At 35.0% G+C, this 25,843-nt stretch overlaps 2 protein-coding genes across 2 annotated transcripts; both read left to right on the plus strand.

Annotated features, from left to right (window-relative positions):
- Positions 1-421: 421 nt before the first annotated feature.
- Positions 422-22,828, plus strand: LOC145604438 (myosin-9-like). The gene is made up of 38 exons (XM_081660332.1): positions 422-873; positions 1,052-1,180; positions 1,886-2,029; positions 2,157-2,302; positions 2,436-2,592; positions 4,248-4,306; positions 4,611-4,770; positions 4,869-5,018; positions 5,113-5,249; positions 5,336-5,482; positions 5,606-5,707; positions 5,782-5,839; positions 5,938-6,039; positions 6,691-6,728; positions 6,863-6,989; positions 7,102-7,272; positions 7,356-7,487; positions 7,572-7,681; positions 7,770-7,830; positions 8,736-8,913; positions 9,032-9,237; positions 9,329-9,448; positions 10,435-10,533; positions 10,694-10,915; positions 11,157-11,296; positions 17,581-17,695; positions 17,784-17,807; positions 17,906-18,163; positions 18,257-18,409; positions 18,490-18,699; positions 18,822-18,944; positions 20,025-20,095; positions 20,183-20,282; positions 20,365-20,421; positions 20,685-20,741; positions 20,836-20,916; positions 21,976-22,058; positions 22,152-22,828. Exons 1-38 carry the CDS (start codon positions 871-873, stop codon positions 22,267-22,269), a joined length of 4,548 nt encoding a protein of 1,515 aa, XP_081516458.1. The 5' UTR covers positions 422-870; the 3' UTR covers positions 22,270-22,828.
- Positions 22,829-24,791: 1,963 nt separating this feature from the next.
- LOC145591206 (uncharacterized) lies at positions 24,792-25,433 on the plus strand. The gene is made up of 2 exons (XM_081647611.1): positions 24,792-25,253; positions 25,308-25,433. Exons 1-2 carry the CDS (start codon positions 24,792-24,794, stop codon positions 25,431-25,433), a joined length of 588 nt encoding a protein of 195 aa, XP_081503737.1.
- The last annotated feature ends 410 nt before the right edge of the window (positions 25,434-25,843 follow it).

Here is a 25,843-nt window from a genome sequence, read left to right on the forward strand (position 1 = left end):
ACCCCCCGACTACGATTTCCGGGGGTCTCCAGCACCCCCCGGCTATGATTTCCGGGGGTCTTTAGTACCCCTTGGAAATCATAGTCGGGGTAAAATAGTACCCCTTGGAAATCATAGCCGACTGTGAACGACTTCTTCGTCTCTACGGCTTAGATTGAAAATTTTTGAGGGAAATGATGAAATGAAATGAATAGCAAAAAAAAATGGCGAATGAAATGAATCACAAAAGGGAAAATGTAAAAAATAAAAATCTGGTGAAATGACAAATCAATTTTTTAATTTTGAAAAAGGGTATTTCAGTCTTTTATTATTTTCTTATCATTAATTAATTTTTGCATTTAGGTTATTTTGTACTGCATTTAGTATTTGCGTATTTAATTTGGTAGTTTAGTACTCGTAATGGTTGTTGGTGGTTCCAAAACGTATAAATTTGAGAGAAGAGAGAGAGAGAGAGAGAGAAAGAGAAAGAGAAAGAAGAAAGAAGCAGAGGAAGAAGAAGAATGGCAGCCACGAAATTCCAACAAATGGGCAAAACTTTTAGGCCATTTCTTCAATCTTTCCGATTTTTCAGTTTTTTTATTCATTTTTTTTACCATTCAATTTTACTCCTTCTTTCCCCTAAAATTTCTTCACACTTTACTCTTTTTTCTTCTGATTCATCACAATTTCTTCCTATTTCCCCAATTCAATTCCATTATTTTTCCGTCGATTGATTTCCTAGGGTTCAGCTTTCAATTTTTTTCATCAATGAAAAATGAGAAATTGGTTTTTGGTGATTTTTAAATTATGTGTCTGAAATGGGAATAATTAGGGATTTGTGAGAGACATTTTAGAATTAATCAGCGGAATTCAGAAAAAAAGTTATTAAAAATGGTAATTTATTTCAATTTATACATTTTGTATTGTTAATTTTGTTTATGTTGCTGAATTGTTGGATGATATTGGTTATTAACTAGCTTAGAATTGTGATGAATTGATCTGTTAATTAATTATTAAGTATTAATCATATTGAATATGATTGTTGATTGTTGCCATTGATGGTTGGTTGCAGGGTTCTAAGGTGAATATTATTGTGGGGTCTCATGTATGGGTGGAAGACCCAGATATTTGCTGGGTTGATGGAGAAGTTATAAAAATCAATGGTGAAGAACTTGAAATCAAAACTTCAAATGGGAAGCAGGTAAAAATATAATTTTATTAGAAAATTGGATCATTGTTGTAAATACTCATATGTTTCTTAGGAAATGCTAATATAATCTATAGTTTTTATGAAGTTGATTGACAGTTTAGGTGAAAAATTGTCAGGAATTTGTTACCATATCTTAAGTTTTAGCTTGTAAATCAGGTTTTACAATGTGCATTGCATGCTATGTTATGTATCAACCTTGTTGATTTACTCTGTACTTCCAGCTATATATGGGCTTATATAAGGCATAGCTTGTTTCCAACGTAAGTGATGATTTGGTAATTGGACTTGATATTGTGCTATGACCCTAAACAATTGAACAACACTGATACTACAAGGCTACAAGCATGAAGTTTAGCAATATTGATTTCATTGACACTATAAAGACACCGCAATCCCTAGGCATACAACAATATTAACAGTTGTTTTCTAACCTAGATTATGAAGCTCACGATTGTAAAGTCAAGGAACGTTATACTGTAGTATTAGTTGCTACTTAGTTATAGGCCGAAAGGTGTAAATAATGTGAGTCAAGCAGGGTAAGATAGTAAAAGGGATTTGCCAAAAATGAAATGGAGTAAAAGTGAGTTGAACTTTAAACCACCCCAAAATAGGAAGCAAGTCAAACTTTCAAGAACGGAAATTTTGGTGTTTATATATTAGAATTCATTATAATTGTTGTTGTAATATGCCTAACAGGTTTTGGCAAATCAATCGAAAGTTTATCCAAAGGATGTGGAAGCTCCAGATGGTGGAGTTGATGACATGACAAAGCTTTCTTATTTGCATGAGCCTGGAGTGCTGCAGAATTTAGGAACTCGATATGCTCTAAATGAAATCTATGTAAGGATTTTTTTGAATCAATGTCTAACATATGCTTTTGTCCATCCTTGAGATAAGATCATTAATTGCTGCAGCTATGGGCCGGCTCTGTTATAATATCGTATGATACTCTTTGACATCATGGCAGACTTACACTGGAAATATTCTCATTGCGGTAAATCCATTCCAAAGACTGCCCCATATATATGACACCCAAATGATGAACCACTACAAAGGGGCAGCACTTGGAGAGCTCAGTCCTCATGTATTTGCACTTGGTGATGTTGCTTTTAGGTGATTTTGTTATCTTATTGTTCTTTTAGGCTATATCTTATTACTTTTATTTTATTTTTATATTCAATTTTTCTTGTATATTTAATTTTTGCTTAACATCTTATTGAATTTTACTCACACTTTGTTTCTACAGGGCAATGATGAATGAGGGTAAAAGTAATTCCATTCTGGTTAGTGGCGAAAGTGGGGCAGGCAAGACAGAGACTACTAAAATGCTTATGCGATACCTTGCCTATTTGGGCGGTCGTGCTGCTACAGAGGGGCGGACTGTTGAGCAACAAGTTTTGGAGGTAAGAGTTAACTGTAGATAATTGATCTGTCTTCATGGAATTGGTGTGTAATCAAACCTCATAGTTAATTTCATAGGAAAAGAGTTTTATGAGGTTAGCAGAAGAGCGCACTTTACTAAAACGCTAAAAGAATGCTAATTGGGTAAAGAATTATAGGAAACAAAGAAGGCTAACCTCAACCTGGGCTGATGTTCAAGCCATTACTTAGGAAAATTGTTGCCACAATAACAAGAGCAGCACATGCGCGTGCACACACACACACACACACACACACACTTTCTTATGCTAACTGCTCTGTGGAACTATGTAAAAAGATGTAATTCCTTTTTTCTACTGCCTAAAAGGATGTATTGGTTAATGAAGTGAACTGTACTCCTTGGCATGTTAATTTCTTTGCACATTAATGGTAGCTGTGATGAGAATACAATGTTTTTAAGTGGATCGAAAGAGAGAAAAGGTAATGCCATAAAAAAAGATTGATATAATATTGATGTGATGGAGAGAGAAAAGGAAAAGTTAATAACAATAGAAGTGTGAAATTTGTATTTGGGACATCTAAAGAAAATGGATTGTAAACTTTTATACTTGGTAGTAATAAAGGGGCAACTAATTGGAAAACAACTAATTGGAAAACAGACTTGTGCGAATGTCCCTTCACGAACCTTACTTTAAGGTTGGGGATAGAGATTAAGAATAGCTGTGAAATGTAGAATAAGTATGTGTTTGGGAATCAAGCTTTAACAAGGAAATATTGGTAAAGTTGGAAATTACATGGAGAAGTAAATTGATATCTGTAATACTCTTAGCTATATTTTTCCTTATTTGTTTTCATAATTAATGTTAATTGTGGAAAACTTGCCAGATCAAAAATCTGAGTTGGCATACCCTATGTACTATTAGTGTCCATAATGACTAACCAAACAAGTGAAAACCGAAGTTTCCATAGATCAAAATCTGAGTAGGTATACCTTTTGTTTTCATATTTTATTTTTAATTTTTTTCATAGAGTGAAATCATGATAGTGGACATTTATAGTTAGATACTTAGATGTCCCAAAATGGACACTACGCCAAATTCTTTCTTTTCATTCTAGTTTGATTACAACCTGCATTGTCTTCACTCTTGCACCTCTCAGCTTTCACTTCTTAGTTAGAGTAGCATCTGGACATGTGTGAAAGTGTGAGAAATCCTGATTGAAAACAACCTTGCTTTGCTGTTGACTGGTGAGACATCTTTTGATAATTATCGTGAAGGAAGATGCAAGGGATATGCATAAGGTGCAGGGAATGGAAATGCATTTTAGACATAGTAGAGAAAAATAAAAAGGATGGAAGGAACCAGAGTAGCTTAGAAGAGTGCAAATGGAGGAGAGAAAAATTATGGGTGACAGGCGTGTGAAATTTAGCTTCATACACTGGGTTTCATCATGATATATTCATGAAATTTACTGGTGATTTTCAAATGCATAGTATATAACTATGGTACGGTGTTTAAAAATAGTTTGGCTGTATATGTCTATCACCCTGCCTTTTGTAGTTCCCGCACTGCAGTTGTTCCATAAGGATTGGTATGTGAATTTTTTCCCCAAAGTTCCCTTAGCTGTTATTCTTCATATTTTAATATGAACTTACCTATGGCATTTGTTATGAATGTAGTCGAATCCAGTTCTTGAAGCTTTTGGCAACGCAAAAACAGTTCGCAATAACAATTCAAGGTTTGTTTTTTTTTTTTTTTAAAAAAACTTTATTGCAGTCACTTCTTTCTATCTGCAGACACTGTTCATTCCATTGTGTAGTAATTGTCTGTTGGGTTAAAAGAAATTTAAAGATTTGAAATAATCATTTGTCAGAAGCACTACAGGTATCCTTTTGTAGTGTTTTTGCCAGTTTCCTTTTTTTTTTTTTTTTTGGTCTCAATTGTCAAGTCATTCCATGTTTGTATTTTAAGTGCACAAATTCCAGGTTTTTCAATGTTAAAGTCATGTATGATATTAATTATTTCCTAATGTGCTTCTGCAGTCGTTTTGGTAAATTCGTTGAGATTCAATTTGACAAGTGTGGAAGAATATCAGGAGCAGCCATCAGGACATATCTCCTTGAAAGATCTCGTGTTTGCCAAATATCAGATCCTGAGCGTAACTATCACTGCTTTTATCTTCTATGTGCAGCACCGAAAGAGGTCTGCATTAAAAAATCTGGTGCAGCTTGAGCTTTGTACTTTTTGAAGTTTCAGATGGTAACATTCTAGTAAATGAATTATTTGAAAATATATAACAGGAAGTGGAGAAGTACAAGCTGGGAGATCCTAAATCATTTCACTATCTGAATCAATCAAATTGCTATGAGTTAGTTGGTATAAATGATGCTCAAGACTATCTTGCTACAAGGAGAGCAATGGGCATAGTTGGAATAAGTAAGGAAGAACAGGTATATTATGTTTTTTATGCCTTTGATGCTTCATTGAATATGACAATATACATGGAAATAATCTCTCTTTTCCCATTCATTTTTCTATATGAAGGATGCAATTTTTAGAGTGGTTGCTGCTATTCTTCATCTTGGTAATATAGAGTTTTCCAAGGGTCAAGAAGTTGATTCATCGGTTCCTAAGGATGATAAGTCCAAGTTCCATCTTCAAACAACCGCTGAACTTCTCATGTATGATCAAGTTATTGCTAAATTCATGATGTATGCACTCATTTCACTTTTGGCTGCTGTGATATTTGATGTCTCTGTTAATTTAGGTGTGATCCTGTTGCTTTGGAAGATGCTCTTTGCAAACGTGTAATGATTACCCCTGAAGAAGTAATAAAGAGAAGCCTTGACCCAGGGGCCGCAACAGTGAGCAGAGATGGTTTAGCAAAAACAATATATTCCCGTTTGTTTGATTGGTAATGCCTTGATGTGATTATGCTCTCTATATTGATTGCCTATAGCTGGTGATTGATAGTGTTTTTTTTAAGCTGAACTGCTGAAGCATTTTTTTGGCTAACTTGCTCTTTTATTCCACAAAGGTTGGTGGATAAAATCAACAAATCAATTGGTCAAGATCCTAACTCCAAGTGTTTGATCGGTGTCCTAGATATTTATGGCTTTGAAAGCTTCAAGACTAATAGGTAAAAGGGGGAAATATTAAAGAGGTAAACTAGTTTCTTTCACCAATTCACTCCTCTGTGTTATGGCTATGCAGTTTTGAGCAGTTTTGCATCAATTACACAAACGAAAAGCTGCAACAACATTTCAATCAGGTAACAAGATTGCATATTATAATTGGGTTTTGTTTAGAATAGTATTTTCAGCACTCTGAAATTCTACTCCGCATAACATATATTTTCATTGTTTTCAGCATGTTTTCAAGATGGAGCAAGAGGAGTACACAAAGGAAGCAATTGATTGGAGCTATATTGAATTTGTGGATAACCAGGATGTCTTGGATCTTCTTGAAAAGGTGATTGTTACATGTTACTAGTTGTGTCCCAATGATGTGGACCTTATAGCTTAATATTTGCTATGCTGTTGCCATTGTTGTCAAAAACGTTTCAGTGGATTATATTGAGTCAGCTGCTTGAATGGCTTTTTATTTTTTTAATCATCTCTTTCACAGTAATGAAGATGATACTTATATAGGTTTTATAAAAGAAGAACCATTGCATATGCCTTGTTGGGGATGCAAGCATAGTTCGTTTTATAAGGGTTTCAGTTATTAAGATATGATAACATGTTGACGTGTATGGCTGTATGAGACATAATAGCTTGTATAAGTATGTACAGTAGTTAAGAAGGCTGTCTATACCATTGAATTACAATCTAATATCTTTGGGTATTCATCCCTCCAAAAAATACAAAGATAAAAATCACCTAGTGTCAGTTTAGAACCTGGGGCAGAAGATTTTTGTGCATTGCATATTGGCATCCTTCCTGTAAAGTTAGTATCTATTCTCCAGTAAGTCGTGTAGGTACCCTTGTAAGAAATTGTTGACGCTCTTGCCTCTTTCTGCAAGTAGCAGATTCCGCTATATGTTTTTCTCCAGCTGTGTTTGGACCCTTGGAAGTTGGAAGTGAAATCTTCCTGAAAATTATCATTTATTTTTTTATGCAGAAACCTGGAGGTATTGTTGCACTGCTTGATGAGGCTTGGTAAGATATACTCTCTCCCTTCTGGTCACTTTTATTTTTGTCGTGTGGGTTGTCACTGATGTTTACCAGAGGAAGCTAGTATGTTGTTGGTTTTTGAATTTTGTTTTCTTCTTCTTTGTGCTGAACTATTCCAGTATGTTCCCAAAGTCAACTCATGAAACCTTCTCGCAAAAGTTATATCAGACTTTTAAGACTAATAAGCGCTTCATCAAGCCAAAATTATCCCGTACTGATTTCACTATTGCTCATTATGCCGGAGAGGTGACTTGGATTTCCACAATCTTTTTCTCTAGCTGGTTAATTTCTGGCTTACTATATTTTTTTTCTTTGTTTGATAATTATTCTTCTGTATTTCCCCCCCCCCCCTTTTAAGGTTCAATATCAATCTGATCAATTTCTGGACAAGAACAAGGACTATGTCGTCCCAGAACATCAGGACTTGTTGAGTGCTTCCAAATGTTCTTTTGTGGCAGGCCTCTTCCCTGTAATTGCTGAGGAGACAACCAAATCCTCTAAGTTCTCATCTATTGCTTCTCGTTTTAAGGTATCTGATTGTAATTTTTCTTTGTTAATGAACTTATGATTTCTGTACATACTGAAACTTACACATTTTGCATTTTGATCCAGCTTCAACTACAACAACTGATGGAAACACTGAATTCTACAGAACCACACTACATCAGATGTGTAAAGCCAAATAATCTTCTTAAGCCTGCTATATTTGAGAATATGAATGTCATGCAGCAACTGCGTTGTGGTGTGAGTACAATATCAGTCCAGCTACCATTTAATCAATCGTTTAATTTTTTTTAATTATCTTTCTGTACTGATTCTTCTGTTTAGGGTGTTCTAGAAGCAATAAGGATCAGCTGTGCTGGATATCCCACACGTCGGACATTTTTTGAATTCATTAATCGATTTAAACTTCTTGCTCCGGAAGTTGTGAAAGAAAAGTATGTGTCTGATATACCTGTAGTTTCTCATAATTCCTGTTGATTTAATGCAATCAATTGAAGTTTTGCGCACTTTGCTTTTGTCCAGTGATGCTGAAAAGGTTGTATGCTCAAAGATTTTGGAAAAGATGGGTTTAACTAACTACCAGGTTACTGAATGATTACCCTGTACCCTTCTTCAATATTTTGTCAATATTAGCTGCTTGTTACTTTGCTCTCACAATCAGTGTACAAAGTTCTGTAATAATTCTTTAAAGTCTATATGATTGTGCTCATCAGACTAACTTCTCTTGTGATCATATGGAAAAGATATCTGAAGTCCTTTTTTTTTTTTTTTTTTTTTTTTTTTAATTTTTAATTTTTGCCTAGTAGATGAAACATTTCGCTTAGTCCTGCTTGATAACCAATAAAACCCGCAAAACTAGTCATTGCCTACAAGCCAATGTGCATGTTTAACCAGACGTATCCAGTTCTTGTTTAAAACTTGTGCTCCTTCAATCATTTCGAAGCCGTGCCCTTTCCTGTTTATGTAATCAGATTGCCTGTATGGTTGTACTTTTATAATACACAGTTGTTTGAACGGCACAATACTGGATCCAAAAGCAGTTATCACATTGTGTTTCAGGCCTTTCATGACTTTACGTTGCCATATGTGTTTGGTGTCCAATGCTATTTTAATTATAGTTTATATTATTTTCCTGAAGGTTGTGAGGAATAGAAGCTTTGTATTCTTATATTAAATATTTTGCCATACTAAGGAAAAACTAAAGTTGCGGATCATGAAAGAATTTTGTAGTTTGTGATCAAGTTGACCAACTTCCCCCGCCCCTGTTCCCCCCTTACTCTTAGTCACTGTTTGCATACTTGTAAGGTTTAAAATTAGATATACTCTGTGTATATGGATGACAATACCAACTATTGTTTTCTTTAGTCCTGTAGTGATTTCATTTGAGTATTGCTTGAATTTTTTGATCCACCGCAGAATACTGACTATTTTTCTTGTAGGGGTTTTTATTCAGTCTTTTCACATATCTAACTATTTGATGGTTTGCAGATTGGGAAAACAAAAGTTTTTCTGAGAGCTGGTCAAATGGCTGAGCTGGATGCACGCAGAACAGAGAAACTTAGCAATGCTGCAAGGACTATTCAAAGGAAAATCAGAACTCATATATCCCGTCAACATTTTCTTGCTTTGCGCAAGGCTGCCGTTGATATACAAACACTATGGAGGAGTAGGCCTCTTTAAAATCTGATAACATGATAGCTTCCAATTAGTCTAATTTTCGCCATAGTGAGACATTGTGTTTGTATCTCATCTTTCTCTTCTCCCTGTTGTTTTCATCCTTGCAGGAAGACTTGCTTGCAATCTTTTTGAAAATTTGAGAAGAGAGGCAGCCTCCATAAAACTTCAGAAGAACTTGCGTAGACACTTGTCCAGAAAATCTTATACACGAGTGCAGTTCTCGGCACTCACCTTACAAACAGGGTCAAGGATCTTGGCTGCTCGCAATGAATTCAGATTTAGAAAGCAAGCAAAAGCAGCAAAGATCATGCAGGTTGTTACATATCCATGTTTTAGTTGCTCAAAGCCTCAAAGTGTGTTGACAATTGTTTAAGTAATGGCTGTTTTTGACCAAATAATCACAGGCTTTTTGGCGATGCCACTTAGCATGTTCCTATTATAAGAAGCTACAATGGGCAGCAGTTCTTACACAATGCAGATATAGGGGGCGGCTAGCTCGAAAAGAATTGAGAAAGTTGAAAATGGTTTGTGTATGCTTTGTTCTTTGATATTTACAGTAATTATGATAACATCTTTATGTTTAGGCTTTCTTCTTTTATGTCTGTTTCAAAATACCACATAAATTTCGAGATTTGAATTTCCGTAGGTAATGGCAAAGTATTTTGGAGGCTTATATATATTATGACTACATGTATATTAGGCTCCAATTAAAATCCGATTTTTACAAACATCTTAATCAAGACATGGCTAGTTTAAACTAGGTGATTTGAATTTGGGATGCTATGATATTATAATTAAATTTGACGCTATTCATTAAAATCAGGATTAAATCTAGAATTTTCTTCGCAGTTAGATTCTAGCTAAATTGAGCTTTTGTAATAGTTACATCTTATAAGGAATGGGACTACATTCAGTATCACTATCTTTGTACAAATGCTTTTTCATAGCATAAAGTGTATATCATATTTATTTGGGTGTAAGTATAAAAATAGTCTCAAAATGTACTAAAGAGCCACAATGCACCAGATTAAATGCAATAGGTTAGCCTAAACAAACCTAGATTTGTCAGACTGTCTAGAATCATACTCTTGGAACATTATTGTGTAGCACATCCAGCTGGTACAAAACTTGGGTATGGCCATCTCTTTGGGGTTGGGGTTAGAAACTAGTTCATACTCAATATTTACAAGGGAAATACACTACTTTTCTTTTACAAATTCAACCTCTGCCCCTCTTTGCTTCTTGATGTTCTCAAAGTCACAAGGGTCAAATTGATGCAATTTATGATGACTTTGATATGTTCAGCGTGCTTTGTTAAGTAGCAATGTGTAAGCACTTTAACTAGCTAGTAGAGAATATTGTATTCTTTATAGAGTAAAGCTGCGAGATGGTCAGATGGAGTTTCTTGGTTCTGTTTAATTTTTTCCGAACCCCATCAATTTTATACTTACGTCAGGTATCAATATTCTGTTGATGTATTTGTCACCTTTGTTTCTTTCCTTTTTGTAAGGCTTCCAAAGAAACCGGGGCACTTAAAGAAGCAAAGGATAAACTTGAAAAGAAGGTAGAAGATCTCACGTGGCGTCTACAGTTTGAAAAACGATTACGGGTAATATTCATTATAGACTTTCTGGTATCCGTAATATGCTTTGAACTTGGCGTTCTAGGAACTGATTGATAACTTGACCGTAGATAAATTTTTAGTCAGTTCGTAAATCCATATATATACCTCTAATCTTCAAAAGAATCATTGATGTGGCTCTATACAGACGGACCTTGAGGAGTCTAAGGAGCAAGAAATTGCAAAGCTACAGCAATCTTTGCAAGACATGCAGAGAAGAAATGACGAGACAAATGAATTGCTTGTCAAGGAGCGTGAGGCTTCTCAGAAAGCCGTCATAGAGGCAGCATCTGTTGTCAAAGAAACTCCTGTTACTGTAGAAGATACTGAAAAAATTGAAACTTTAAGTGCAGAAATAAACTATCTAAAGGTATATTTTGTCACCAGCTGGGCCTATTAATTTATCTTGTCAGTATTTCTTGGCATAGCTCATCAGCTTCGTATAAACATGCTGTCTACCTTTCAAATGACATACTCATATTTTCTAGGATCATGGGATTTATTAACAGATTTTCAGGAGGCATTTGCAGATGGTTTGCCCCTTTAGGCTGTTGCTTGCAATATTTTCTTTCTTTTCTTAGATTCTTAGAGGATTTCCTCAATTTATGCAGGTCTCACTAGAGTCAGAAGGACAAAGATCTGACGAGTGGGAAAGGATGTATAAAGAAGCCCATGAATCAAGTGAAGAGAAAAGTAAGAAATTAGAAGAAACAGAAAGAAGAGTTCATCAACTTCAAGATTCTCTTAATAGGTAATTTTATGTTTTGCTTTGTAAATTTAGGCTATTTTGAGATCTTTAGGTTTTCTTCATTTAAATAGCAAAGCCCCATTCCAAATGATCGTTGATCTTAACTAATTTGATTAGTTTAGCTGTATACTATAAGCTAGACTTGGAAAGTTGGGAAGTTTATGATAGTAATATTCACTCGATTTACCAACTTAATTGTTAACAAGTAAGATAGAGATTGAATTAAAAATACATCCTTGCAAACAGTGTATAAAGCTAGTAGCTTGATTTTTTTTTTTTTTTTTTTCTTTCTCTTCCAGCCGATAAATTTTAACCACATATCAATATAATATCTTTCTGTAGCTTTTTAGGTTAGTCTACTTTTGAAAAGGCATATGAGATAGTAACCTTTACCCATTAACCTTTTCCTACCTTCATCTTCCACCCTCACACTCAACTTCACAGCCACCCCTGTTTGGTTAACCATCACTGCACTCACCTGCTCTTCTCTCCCATGGAGGAGAGAGTAAATGTGGCGGTGGTGGCTCTAGGGGAGGAGAGAGAAAGAGGTGGTGGTTGTGATATATGACAAAGATAGGGTTAGGGAGGAGAGACATGTGAATCTGTTAGAGAGAAGGAAAGAAGAGTAAGGGTAGAGTTAACATTAACCACTTAAAACTTTCCCAATATAGTATTTTGTCAATTGAAAAGAAACTTCTTTAGAAGGAATACATGTCATCTTTTTTTAAAAGGAGGAAGTATATGGTAACCTTCTATAAGTTTATTCAATTTTAACATCTACTATCTCACTTTATAAACTCTATCTGTCGTCATATTAGTAAATGTACTCTAATGGGTGGCTCCCCTCCTTGGTTTCCATTTATACAAAGTGTCAGTAAGAAAAATGGATGTAGTAGTTGACAAAGGCCTCAAGAAGTGGTTTGAAGTTCTTAAGGTTTGCAAAGAGGCCCTTTGTTTCCTTTTCCTATCATTTTGGTGGTGGATGTCTTGATTTGAATGATCTTTGGAATTTTAGCATGATTGTATATATTGTACTAAATTAGAAGGTGATGATATTTTTCTCTCCAATGTGCTTATGGTACTTTCTTGTTTCTCCTAGATGACTTGTATAGTTTTACTAATGTAGCAATATGCTTACTTTCTGCAAATCTTTGACTATACTTTGGATTAGTAAACTCTTCTAGTTTTACTCTATGGTTGAGTGTTAGAGTTTTATGAAAGAAGTAAATCATGGGACATGGTATGGTGGTTGAGGGAGTCTTTTGTAGGTTAGATGGATGGAAGAGGCCTTACTTTGCATTAGGCATGCAATGTGCTCTCATTTTGACTTTTTTTCCCTAGGAAGGGTAAGTGAGGAGAGAAGATGAGAAGGGTTCATAGCACATCTTTTCGTACACACAACACCCTTTGTTATTAAAAATGTCTAACGTTCCAAGTTTGACCGTACTATATTTCACCCCCCCCCCCCTCCCTGTTTAAGCACTACTACATTTTCTTGGGAGGCCTGCAATCTATGGTTGTACTAGTCTGTCTATCAGTAATTGGCCACAATGAGTGATTCAGCCAGTGGTTTTGCCATGAGTCCTTGACTAGATATTTGTGAAAATTGGAAAAAATTTCTGGTTCAGATAAATATGTCATGGAAAGTTTTGTGTGATGGAGGAAGTATTTCTTTGGCTTAAATAACTTAAGCTATTAATATAATCTTGGGTGATGGATATCTTGTGTTGATGTGTTCTAGGTTGATAGGTTATTCAGGGCTTTTTTAGAGCTCTGTACTCTCTTTGTAGTTGATTAGGATGGTATATAGAAAGAATGTTATTGTGTGTGAAGTGATAATTGGGATTATAAACATATGCCATGGAACTTGACTCCTTTTATATTTATAAATGACTGCATATAAGAAGTCATCAACAGCTTCTCTGAGTAGGTCTAAGATTTTAGAAGCCTATGTGGAAGCAGAAGTTGCTGATTTGAAGCAATGACTACTTTAGCAGCTCGCTCAAGTAGCATAAAGCTCATGAGTATGGGGCTAAGGTTTGCTTTTATGCTTATGGAGCTAGAAATGATAAGATTTTTGTCATGTATTTGTTTAAAAGGAATTGTTGGTTCTGGCAATCAGGCAAAACTCCACAAAGCCACAAAGGTAAGGAGAGTATTGTTGAATGGTCATTTGTGCACTGTCTGTTAGGTCTGGTTTTTGTGGCAATTTATTTGTCCTTGGTAGAATACTGTTGGATTTAGGTGTTTTATTCAAGGACGTGTCTGGTTAGAAAGGATGAACAAAAGCTATATGTCAAAATGTGGAAATAATCTGCTATAGAGGTGGAAGCATGTCAGTACATGATCTGTTAGGGAAAAGTGTATTTCTTGTAAGGATTTTTTACAATTGTTGGCAACTTTGAACTTTTCCGTGATTTTTTGACAAAACCTATAAACAGTATTTGAGTTCCTGGATGTCAAGTGAATTGATTGCCCCCATGTTAAATAGGTGAAGTCCATTTTTAATGTCTTTCTTAGCACCTTTATTTCCTTCCTGATGTACATCTATTCTTTCATGACTTACCCTTTTTGTTGGGCATGTATTTTTTTGTCATGGAAGTTATCTTTGCACAGCTTGATTTTTATTTTGTTTAATCGGATTTTAAAACTGTTTTCATATGTCTCACTAGGGCCTAAGTGAGATTTTATTGTCATATTTTTTGGTCGAATTGAACTTGAGATAAATTTGGACCAGATTATGATTTTTTTAATCGAGTTACCCTGACAGTTTCCCTCTCATACTCAAAGAAATTCCTAATTCCTAATTAATGTTTTGGGAATTGTGAGAAGGAAAACATTCCTTTTATATAGTACAAACTATCTTTGCTTAGGTTAAGAAGATGATTGCAGGTGACTGAAAGAACTTCATACTTGTCTTTTGACTAACAATAGATGTGACTTAGCATGTCTCAGGATGATGTTCTCCATGTCCAGCCAATTCTCGGAGCTGAAAATGCTTTTGCAAGCTTCATCAAACTTGTGTTGTTCTTCAGAGCATACAGTGAGAGATTCTCGTCGTGGTGTCTTTTCCTCTTCTTCTGACGATTCATCCTCTGCTTCTGACTTAACTCCTCAAGCCCCTGCTTCAAGTCCAGGAAACTTGTCCTTCCTGAATCCTGATGTTTTCCAGCTGGTAGTTCAGGATCTTTCTCATGCTGGACCTACAGGTTAGCTCAGCTTTTCTAGTGTGATCATTTCTGCTCTTTGCCAGAAATAGTAGAGCGTTAAGATCAGAATGCATCTCAAGTCAATACTAGGGAATGAAGTCTACTGATTCTCCATTCATTTACATATGGAGTCTTTTCCATATCAATTCTAAAAAAATCATCTGATGTATTGATTAGAGTTTTATTTTTCCTTAAACTTTCTTACGTATAGGATATATCCATCAGTAACAATATTTGTCTTTTTTTTCTCTCTTGATGCATGCATTGTGCAGGAGCTGACAACTGGGAAAGTGATCAGGAGGGGGCCTTCAATGACTTTTTCTGATGGAAGTTGCTCTTTCTAGCTTTTTGATTACTTATATTTAAAACCTTGGATTGAGAAACATGGTCTTTTAGTAGAACCTATGTCCTCATATATACTGACCAAATCTTCATCAGCTAGACCAAGAGTACAGATCCCATAGAAGTTAAATGAATTTCAGATTTTCTGTTATCTAACCATTAGAACCTTTCACTGTCATTTGCTCACATCGAAATCATTGAATTTTATAACCTCGTCACCGAGACACAATATACCAAGCAATTTCATAATGTATACCATGTTTAAAATATGTTTTATAGTAGAACCTTCTATAAGGTTCAGCTAAGTGAGGAAGAAGTTTAGGAGGTAGCCTCTGTCTTAGGTTAAAAGATACATTGATAAATAATTCCCTGTACCACCTATATACATCTTTGTTTATGAAAAATTAGTTTGATGCCTTTCTTGTGCTAATCATTGCCTTCTTTCATACATTTCCCCTATATTTAACAGCACATCAGAATAATTCTCATTGCTCTTTAGGTTTTTTTCCATTTTTCGTCTATTCATATTACTCTTCGCATCTCTCATTTTTCAAGTTATGCTAGCAGTAGCTGTAGTCGTTAAAGACGGACATTTGATGGCCTTCATTGTTGGTAAAATATATAGTCTTTTATTTGCTCCATTTTTCATCTGGAAGCTGTACACTCCTTTGGAATTATTATCAAATTGAGCTCCAGCCTATATTGTAGCTCTAGCTTTTTCTGTCTTCTTGTACAAGCTCTTCTATATTACACAGAAAGATGATATATTCCCCTCCTACACCAGTACCAGTTGAAGGCCACACAAAGCTGCATCGTCTGATTCAACCTCATCAAATTTCTATATCTGTTTGATCTCCCACCTTTGGTAAGTCTTGTCTTGTTCTGTCCTCTTCTTGCTTGTAGCCTTCGATGTTTGTTTAGCACTCATCAGTCAATCAGTCATCATTCCTTCCTTCTCCTAGATCTGTATTGGTGCCCCCTGTTGATCTGAATAGGTGTCCAATTCCTATTGCAGAAATCAGTGGTGGTAACAATTAGGTAAATGCTCATTGTTGATGGAGCAAATGGGATTAGAGTTGGTGAAAAACGTGAAATGGTTGTCAGAGTACCAAGTGATGTGGGGATCTCAGAGCTTGTTATTTGCTGTAGACCTGTAGTAACACTCTTAGATTGATTTACATGATGGAATGGATAAGGGTTCCAACATTATTTCTGATGGAAAATTTGAAGAAACTTATCTGTTCTCCACTACTGCTTTTGCTTAACTGACCTGTGAAAGCATAAATATGCTTTATACCTGTTATTATATTGTCACTGAAATATAAGGTCATTGCATGATGTTGCAGCATGTGAACTTTTATGTTTACTGCAGCGACCATGACTACAAGATGGGGAATTTTTTAGTGGGAAAAGCTTTCATTCCATATAGAGGTGAAGTGCATAAATTTCTGGCCCGGTTAAAGATGTCTGTAGCATTAGTAAAAACATCCTTGGCAGTAGGAGACACTAATCTTGGAAGAGAGTTCATGGTTTACAAAATTATATGATAAACGGTTTTAAATGACAAACATAATCCTGAGTAATATTCAAGACACTCCCTTTTTGACAAATTTTGCTCCAGGGTTGGTAGACATACCTTCTTTTCAAACTAACAAAACACTTTGTCCCTAAGACTAGTAGAATTGAGGAGACGTAGGCTGCTACTTACATCCTAAGATAGCTTAACGAACTTAAGATTCTATGAAGAGCAATTTCCAGAAAATCTATGGGCAAGATCTTGCGTTATACAACTTAATCTGGAACATGGAATGTACAAGGTTTGTATTGTTTATACTCTTAAAACTGCTATGGTTATTCACATATTAGTTCACACTTTTGACCGTTCTTTGTCTCCTGAATATGCAATTTTTGAGTGGAGAAAACTTGAGATGTATAATTTTGCCTATAAATATCATATTTATCCTTTCATAGCAAAATGTGGAAGGAAATTTCTGTTATACTAAGTTTTTTTGCCTCACTTTTGCTTGTGGTGATCGACTGGACTTATCCAACTCACAAAGGTTCTTTTAAATTTATAGCTTGATTGCGAAATATAGTCAGGCACTCAGGCTCATACCATTATCTGTCTTTTCCTACTTTGTTTATGTTTCCTTTCATTAATTTCCACAGGTAGTGGTGGATAGTTTGGATATATGAGTTCTTTTTGTTCTTTCCTGATAGTTTTTGTAAAAAAAAAAAAAAAAAAAAAAATAAACCCATAGGAAATTATCCTCTTTCTTGTTTGATCTCTTTAATTTTTGAGAAATAATCTCTTTTGGTTGGCAAGTAATTGTGAGTTTGTGACCATATTTCAGTGCAAGAAGTTAATGCAAACTCTGATAAGGACCTTTTTTTTTTCCTAATTACTTTTACATAGTTTAGGTTTTTCCCTTGTGAGAGCAAAGAAGGGTTTTCTAAACTTTCCTTGGACCATATTATTTTTAGTTATTGTGACCATAGGGATTTTTTTTTCTTTGCTTGCTTGAATTCAATGGAATTTGTCATTGTAATATCATTTATCATCTGCTATTGATTCTAGATATTATCCCTTTTCTCTGCTTGTTCATGTATCCTTATTTTATTCTAATTGGATAAATCTACCCGCATAAATGTAAGAAAATTTGGAAGAATCATACAAAAGAATCTGAATGTTCTGCTGGGTTAACATTCATGATGCTCAAACTATTCTGTTGTTAGGCTTGAGGACAGACTTACCAACTTAGAATCTGAGAACAAAGTTCTTCGCCAACAAGCTATAACCATGGCACAGAATAATAAGCTTTTGGCAGCACGCTCTAGATCATTAATGCAGGTAATGTGATTCACTGCTGTATCCGCAACAGATTTTAGAATCTTCTAGTTGCAGTATCTTACCTAAATAATTCTATGATTGCTTGCAGAGAACTGAAAGTACAAGAAATGTGGTATTAAACTTTACCCTTCTTAAATTTGCATTTTGATAAATTCTTACTACTAAAGCTGTTCACCTAACTTTGTGGGTCAAATTGCAATCATGTGTTAGGAACTACGTAATAGTACATCCATGGTCGTAAGGGATCCTGCTGAGGTTGAGGGTAGAGCACAGAAAGCACTCAATGATAAACAGCAGGAGAACCAAGATTTGCTCATCCGTTGTATAGCTCAGCAACTTGGCTTTGCTGAAGATCGACCAATTGCAGCATGTATCATATACAAATGCCTACGGCACTGGAGATCATTTGAAGTGGAGAGAACAAGCATTTTTGACAGAATCATTCAAACAATAGGCCACGCGATAGAGGTTAGAGTCTATAACAGTGAACGTGTCTTGTAAGTTGCAAAATCCACTTCTTGTATGAGGCTTTTATGAACTTACTAGTGCCTTATATTTCAGGCTCAGGATAATAATGACCTCTTAGCGTACTGGCTGTCTAATACGTCATACCTATTGTTATTGTTACAACGCACACTAAAAGCAGGTGGTGCTGCTGGAATGCCCCCGCAGCGGAGGCGTCCTTCAGCTGGCCTTTTTAGAAACTTGACCCTGGTAAAGTAGCTTTTGGCTGATTATTTGTTCACTCTTAAGTATTTGTAACTTATGCTGAGATTTTGTTTACATCGTTCAAGACTTTCCGTGGAATCCCTCGGGGTGTCGATCTTTCTTCGCTTGAAGGTGAAACAAATGGTGGAACTGATGGCTCTTTGAATCAGATCGAAGCCAAATATCCTGCATTGCTTTTTAAACAACAGTTAACAGCATATGTGGAGAAGATATATGGAATGATCCGTGATAACCTGAAAAAGGAGATATCTCCTCAGTTGAGCTCATGTATCCAGGTAATTAATCTGTACAGAATTACGTCATCAAAGCCTTTTTATATTAGCAGATATCAACAACTGAGGTCCTGTGTCAAGTTATATCACCATTTATCCATTTAAGTTTCCTTATGAATTGGCAGGCGCCAAGAAAAGTGACTTCAATCACTCTCGGTAGTCCATCAGCTCACCAGTCACTGCTTGTTCACTGGAAAGGGATTGTACAGAGTTTAAGCAATTACCTCAGTGTGATGAAAGCTTATCATGTCAGTTCCTCTTTGCATGATTATTCTATTATACCTTATTAGTGTTTTGTTTTCAAATCAAACTGATCGATTTTAATTTCATTGCTCTGTAACATCTTTCAACACTTAAACATCTTGTACAGATCAGAAAACATGAACTACAGAATTGGGGAAGAAGAGAAATCGGGGGGTAATGGATAATCGATTGTTAGTTGATCTAGTTAAATCATTAGATATTGTTAAAAATCCCAGGCCTTCAAGCGACTGGACGCTGGATACTCCAATTACAAGCTGAGCAAATTATATTAGCCTCAGTGTTTTCTGCTTATTTTTTTCCTCCCCTAATCTCCTCTATATATACTCCCTCTTGTCTTATTTTACTTTCTCCGTTTTGACCAAAAAGCTGTTACTAAACTTGGTTAAATGGGCAAGTAAAATGAGATGTAAGGTATAAGGAGTATCATTATCTGACTTCCTTGCCCTCTCTCAACTCTAATCAATTCTCTGCCTTCTTCCACAAGCTAATTATAACAGCCTTATATTACCAAGTGTAATACGAAAAGTCCCCTTCCCAGTAGACTAGTCTATTACACGTCTAAATTTTCACAGGCTGGTTACCACTGATGTGGGTTATTAATTGGACAAAATATACTTGAGTTTTCACCCTTTTTTTTCCTAGCAATATTTTATGGTCATACCTTTACCAGTTCATGACCTTTCTTATATGAGTGTTAAATTTTGCCTCTTGGTTAAGAGCTGAAGTGCTTCTGAACTTTAATATGTTAACATGAAAAATGATTGATAACTTCTTTTAGAGCCAAGGAGTAATGTTTATGTTATCTCTTGTGCATAAATATGTTTGATACTTTGATCTATAAAATACTCAGAGGCCAATAGTTATTTGTGCATAGTAAGGAAATTAATGTTTACTAAATTGTTGATTTCTAAAAGATCTTCCACTGCTATGCACTTTTTTTAATATTTTGCAAGTGGTGCTCTACACTACTCTCCTAATTATGAATTGATGGATAATATTTGTATAAAACTAGGATACATCCATAGCATGTTGAGTGTTATTAATTCTGAGTTACCCCTTTTCAGGTTCCTTCATTCCTTATGCGCAAAGTATACACCCAAGTATTCTCTTTTATCAATGTACAGTTGTTCAACAGGTTTGATTCGTTGATACTTGTTAATGAATTTCCTCATTACTTCGTGTAACTTAAGATGATTTCCTGATTATTCTGCCTGTTGACCAGCCTTTTGTTGAGACGCGAGTGCTGTTCTTTCAGCAATGCTGAATATGTGAAGGCAGGACTAGCAGAATTAGAAAATTGGTGCTTTGATGCTAATGAGGAGGTATCTTTTATAATGTCTACTCTTTTGCTTTGCTATTATTGTATTCCTTTACAATTTTCTTAGCCAAAATTCAAACTGACAGTATGCAGGTTCTGCTTGGGATGAGCTGAAGCATATTAGACAAGCCATTGGTTTTCTGGTATTGTTTTTCTTTAAATCATGTTTTTTTTTTTTTTTTTTTTTTTTGTAGAGACAATATTAATTCTCTTCATATTTACACTCTCTCAAAAATCTATCAATTAGTGATCTCCATTCTGAGTAGTTATTACTTTCGCATACTATATGGGATATATAAGTCAGCTTGATAAAGAAAAAAGGCTGGGGTGTGTGGAAAGAAGAGTAGATAGTAATTTTTAGGAGGAAAAGTGTTAATAAGTGGTCTAATTTGTTGTCTTTATTCAGGTCATTCATCAAAAGCCTCAGAAAACTCTAGATGAAGTTAGTCATGATCTTTGCCCAGTAAGTAATGCACTTTCATGCTTCAGTAAGAATACTATTACAATAATTTCCTCATTTTTCTTACTATGGACCAGTTCTAATTTTCTGTCTACAGGTGCTTAGCCTTCAGCAGCTTTACAGGATCAGTACTATGTACTGGGATGACAAATATAGCACACATAGCTTGTCTCCCGAAGTAAGTTTTATGCGGCCACCAACAATATTTTATTTGACATAGTATCGTGTAATTGGGGTTAGAATTTTTTTTCTTTGTTTTGCTGCAACACCCCAGGTCTGAGGATTATTTTTACAGCAATTAGTTTCCCAGGGTTTTTTTTTTATTCTTTTTTTTTAAAAAAAAAAAATATTCGAGACCCGGTGTAAAAAATTCACTGAACACTACGGGATGCATCCCGAGGTCGTATAATATTTTCGACCCATATATGACCATTATTCGGCTACATAAAGACCCCATGAAAGCTTATAGCTTATACAAGAGGCGTGCACGAAAACAAGTAAATTGGATGCTTAAAGGCAAATTTGATGGTTCCACCTACCCAATTGGACTCCCAAAAGATATCAGGGTTCATGGTAAACATCTCGGCAATTTTTATTTTCGGCCAAAAAAAAAGTCAAAATTTTCCAAAATTGAAGGCTATTATCCACGTTTTTTGAGCAATTTTGGAGGTTTTGAAACCCGGTGCCGAAAAGTCTTGAGATACTAGGTAATACATCACAGGGTCATATAATGTCGTTTGGAACCAAGTATGATCATTATATGCTGTCATAAATGTCCGTGGATGGCTTGAGTTTATGAAATCGGTGGAAGTTTTAAACGGGTAAATTGACCATTTAAAGGTATATTGGATGGTTTTACCCACCCAAATAGACTCTCGAGGTGTATTTGGGTCCATGGTAAGCATCTCAGCAATTTCTAAGAACTTCATCATCATAATCCTTCTGATAAAATTTTATCTCCATTCCAAATTTTTTTACTTGTCCTTTTTGTAGTAGACACCATATCTAGCCTCTCATGAAACTCTAACATAGAATCTGATAAAAATTATTCATTAGTCACTTGCTGTTATAGTTCTGGTTTTGTAGTCTTCTGCATAACTAACAAATCCTATATGTAACCTCAAAGTCAGCTTTATGGCAATATGACGAGAGCTTCTACCTTCTGGTAAATAGAGGACCAAGAAAATGGTTCTGATATTAGCTAGCTGATACAATGTGCACTATTTTTTTTCTGTAGGTTATATCGAATATGAGAGTGTTAATGACAGAAGATTCTAACAATGCCGTCAGTAGTTCTTTTCTACTGGATGACGACTCAAGGTAAGCTGAGAAAACCCACCCAGGCCATGTCCTGTTTCTCATTTCCTGCAATTATTTCAATATGACTGCTGACTTGTTATATTCTTTGTGCAGTATACCGTTTTCAGTGGATGACATGGCGAAATCTACAGAGGAGATTAGTATCTCAAAAATTGAAATTCCTCCTCTCATTCGAGATAATACCGGATTTAGCTTCTTGTCGGAAGCATAGGTAGTATTGGATCGAATTCTTGGTGCTCTGGATACCTGTGAATTCCTTTCTCTCCAGGCTAATGCTTGTGCAGGCCTTGTGAACTTGAGAGGTGACAGTTTTGGCCCAAGGAGTGTACATCCTGCTCTCTGCATATAAAGTTACAAACAACCCTTGGTGAGGTGAAAATGCAGTAGTATTTTTACGTTCTTACTGGGGAGTGGACGAGTGATAACCTCCCCCAGCTGACTAATACGTCGAGTAGGGCTTATTTCAAGATTCGCCGAACAATCTTTGTTTGAAGATAGTATCAAGAATTTAGGAGGTTTTGTAGGATTAGAAAGGATGTTCGGCGGATGGATTGCCCTCCCAGGCTAGGATAATTCATTCAGACATTTGCTCGGCTTCAACGCCAAATAAGTGGGAAATTTAGCTTCCTCATCTGTTTATGAAGTATATATTTATTTTATGCTTATTATGTATTCTCATTTCATGTAATTTTAAACATCTGTTTATGAAGTATATATTTATAAAAGGCAGTCTTGCCACACTAAGTGGGAGATACCAAGTTTTGTATTGCTTTACCACCACAATTATGCTGATTATGTACTCATTTCGTATTTCACTATAAGGCATTCAGATCAAAGTATAACTATGACCATATTAATTTGACAACAGTGACATTTATATATTTACGATGTTTTTTACTAGAATATGCATGGACGATGTAAAATTGTAAATAATCTAAATGTTGCATGTATTAAGAAATAGAGGAAGTATATATCCACAACTTTTTCACCTTAATAATGAGTACGAATATTTTTTTTTCCGAGCAATCTCGATGACGCCATTTGTTCAATATAGATAAGCAGATTTTATACACAAAGAGCACAACTTATATTACGTAACTTTCACTTGTATTTTTATCTTCAAAAATAAAAGTACTAGTATTTCATGAAATTGGGAGTTTAAAAATGTATACATAGTAGTATAGTAGTATACTACACACAAAGAAGAATGCATGGTAACACTAATAATCATGGACTATTGATATCCTCAACCACTTTTTCACTGGTTGGCTTTTTTTGGTCCTTTGGCCTCTTTCTTTGGTTCTTTCTTTCATTTTGTGGTAAAATTTTACGTCATTTTTTCGTTACCAAGTCAAACAAGTCTTTCTAGGTTAGAATTAGCACACAACTTTATGCTGTTACGCTGTTGATAGATGTATATCAGTATATGTACTATTTCTTCAATTTTAGGTAATTTCCCAATTTTATTATGATATTAAAATTTAGTAAACTAATATCAAAAGATATGAACGAATATTCATTTTTTTTAAAAAAAAAAAATTGTAACGCAGTAACGTAGATATATGCTTATATAAGTTGAACTAAACATAACTTAATTTGAATAATATAGGGATGTAAGTGATCAAAAAACAATATAGTAGATGTGAGAATGAGACTATTTTGAGTATTGGGATTTACTAAATAAACTACAAACATAATAATTCTGGTTTCGTCAAAGTGCCAAACTTAGGGCATCATAATTTGTGAATGAATATATGTGATGATGTGATTTAATTAACTTAAAGTTCGTTTAATTTGACCTCTTCAATATATACAAGTATCATTGACTTGTCTCCTGTAAAAAAAAAAAAAAAAAAAAAAAAAGTGTCATTGACTCTTTTAATTGCTTATTAAAATAGTCTATCCCCTTCTTTTTTAAATAAAAAAAATTACTCCCTCGTTAATTTGTTTTAGAAATAACTTTCATCATAAAATTATGTACATTACTAATATGATGTGCTCTTACTAACTAGTGTTATACTTAGTATCATGCATTTCTACCATAATTGATTTATACAAAATTGCTTTTCTACAACTAATAATAAACCTATAATCAATTTTATGAATTGGGAAACATTAAAAGAACCAAAAGAAATTAAGCACTGTTACCTCAACTAACTGCTTACTGGTACGATTAGTTAACTATTTTAAATACTACATAGTGCTAATAAATAATCAGTTGCACTAGCTATTGTATGTATGTAATTCTTACCCGGCTTGGCTCGGCTCATTTACACTCCTACACAGCTACACGTATTAATTAAATGGAAGCTATGTTTTTCTATCTTTCTCTCTTTCCTTCCTTATTTCTGCAAAAGGGAACCACCTGGCAACCTAAGTCACAACTTACATTGAATAAGCAATATGCTTGATATAGTATCAGAAAATTTTCAGGTAAGTGCATTCATTAATTAAATGTAATATCTCATGTATATATATTTCTTAGTGTTATTATTATTAGCTACCAACAATCTTTCAACTTTTCTACTAAGCAAACTCTTGCTCTTTTTACCTTATACTACTCATTTCCCACCAAACAAACACTCTCATCAACTCCATATCTTCTTTAATGTTGTTCTAAACTCTCTCTTTCATCTTCATCCCTTGGCGCCCCTTGGCCCGGCCCTCAACAACCATTTTCAAGGGAACCTCCATCATCAAATCAAATCGCGGTTAGCTAGTTGTTTTGTGGCTATGGAAAGAGGTCTATTGAGTAGTGGTAGTAGCAAAGTGAAAGATGGTTGGGAGATTAGTGAGAATAATTTGATGAAGTTTGACAAGGATTATCCTTATGGATATCCATGGCCTCCAAAGTATTATTCATGCAGCTTTTGTCAAAGAGAATTTCGGTCGGCTCAAGCTCTTGGAGGTCATATGAACATCCATAGGAGAGATAGGGCTAGGTTAAGAGATCTTTCTCTTAATAATAATTCACTAATATCTAATGAATTTGATCAAAACCCTAACCCTAACCCTAATTCTAATCCAAACCCTAACCCTAACCCTAATTCTAACCCTATAATTACTTTCTCATCTTCTTCCTCTTCTCCAACAAACAACAACAACATCTATGCTCACCAATACTCCTTGGTTTCGCTATCTCTCTCCTCCATCACACCGCCGACAAAAGAAAGAAGAGATAATCATTCTCAAGATGTAGGAAAATGGAAACATGTTCCTCACTCTTCCATTGAAGATCATGATCAAGAGGATGAAGTTAGGGTTTTAAGTAGTACTACTCGCGCTCCATCTAAGGAAGTTGTAAGGTTGGACTTGGAGCTATGTCTTGGAGAAGCAAAGGAAGATTTAGATTTGGAGCTTCGCCTCGGGATTTAATAGCCTCAACCTCCATCCATCCTCTTTAGATTGCAACTACATGTTAGGTTGTTAGATTATTTAACTAGCTTTAAATTATGCTACTCCATATATGAATTGATCTGTTAGTTTGTTCCCAAGAAAGTGATGAAGGAAAAGTTTATGGAGCTGCTTTCTTTTCTTTTGTCTTTGCCTTTTCAGCAACAACTACTTTGATGAGATCAAGTACATGGCTTTCAATAATTTTAAGGTATGGGCGCTAATTATTAAAAAACAATAACAAAAAAAAGGGTTCTTTTAATTCTCCATTATTTAGATAAGCATGATTATAAATTATGTAACAGTATAAACTCTTTTGATTACTATTAATTTCATGATGTTACATATACTAGTAGCTTGTGATATGAGAATTAAGACTCATTATTTATTTG

Source organism: Chenopodium album, chromosome 2, assembly GCF_948465745.1.
Source record: "Chenopodium album chromosome 2, dcCheAlbu1.1, whole genome shotgun sequence".
NCBI classification, from domain to species: domain Eukaryota; kingdom Viridiplantae; phylum Streptophyta; class Magnoliopsida; order Caryophyllales; family Amaranthaceae; genus Chenopodium; species Chenopodium album.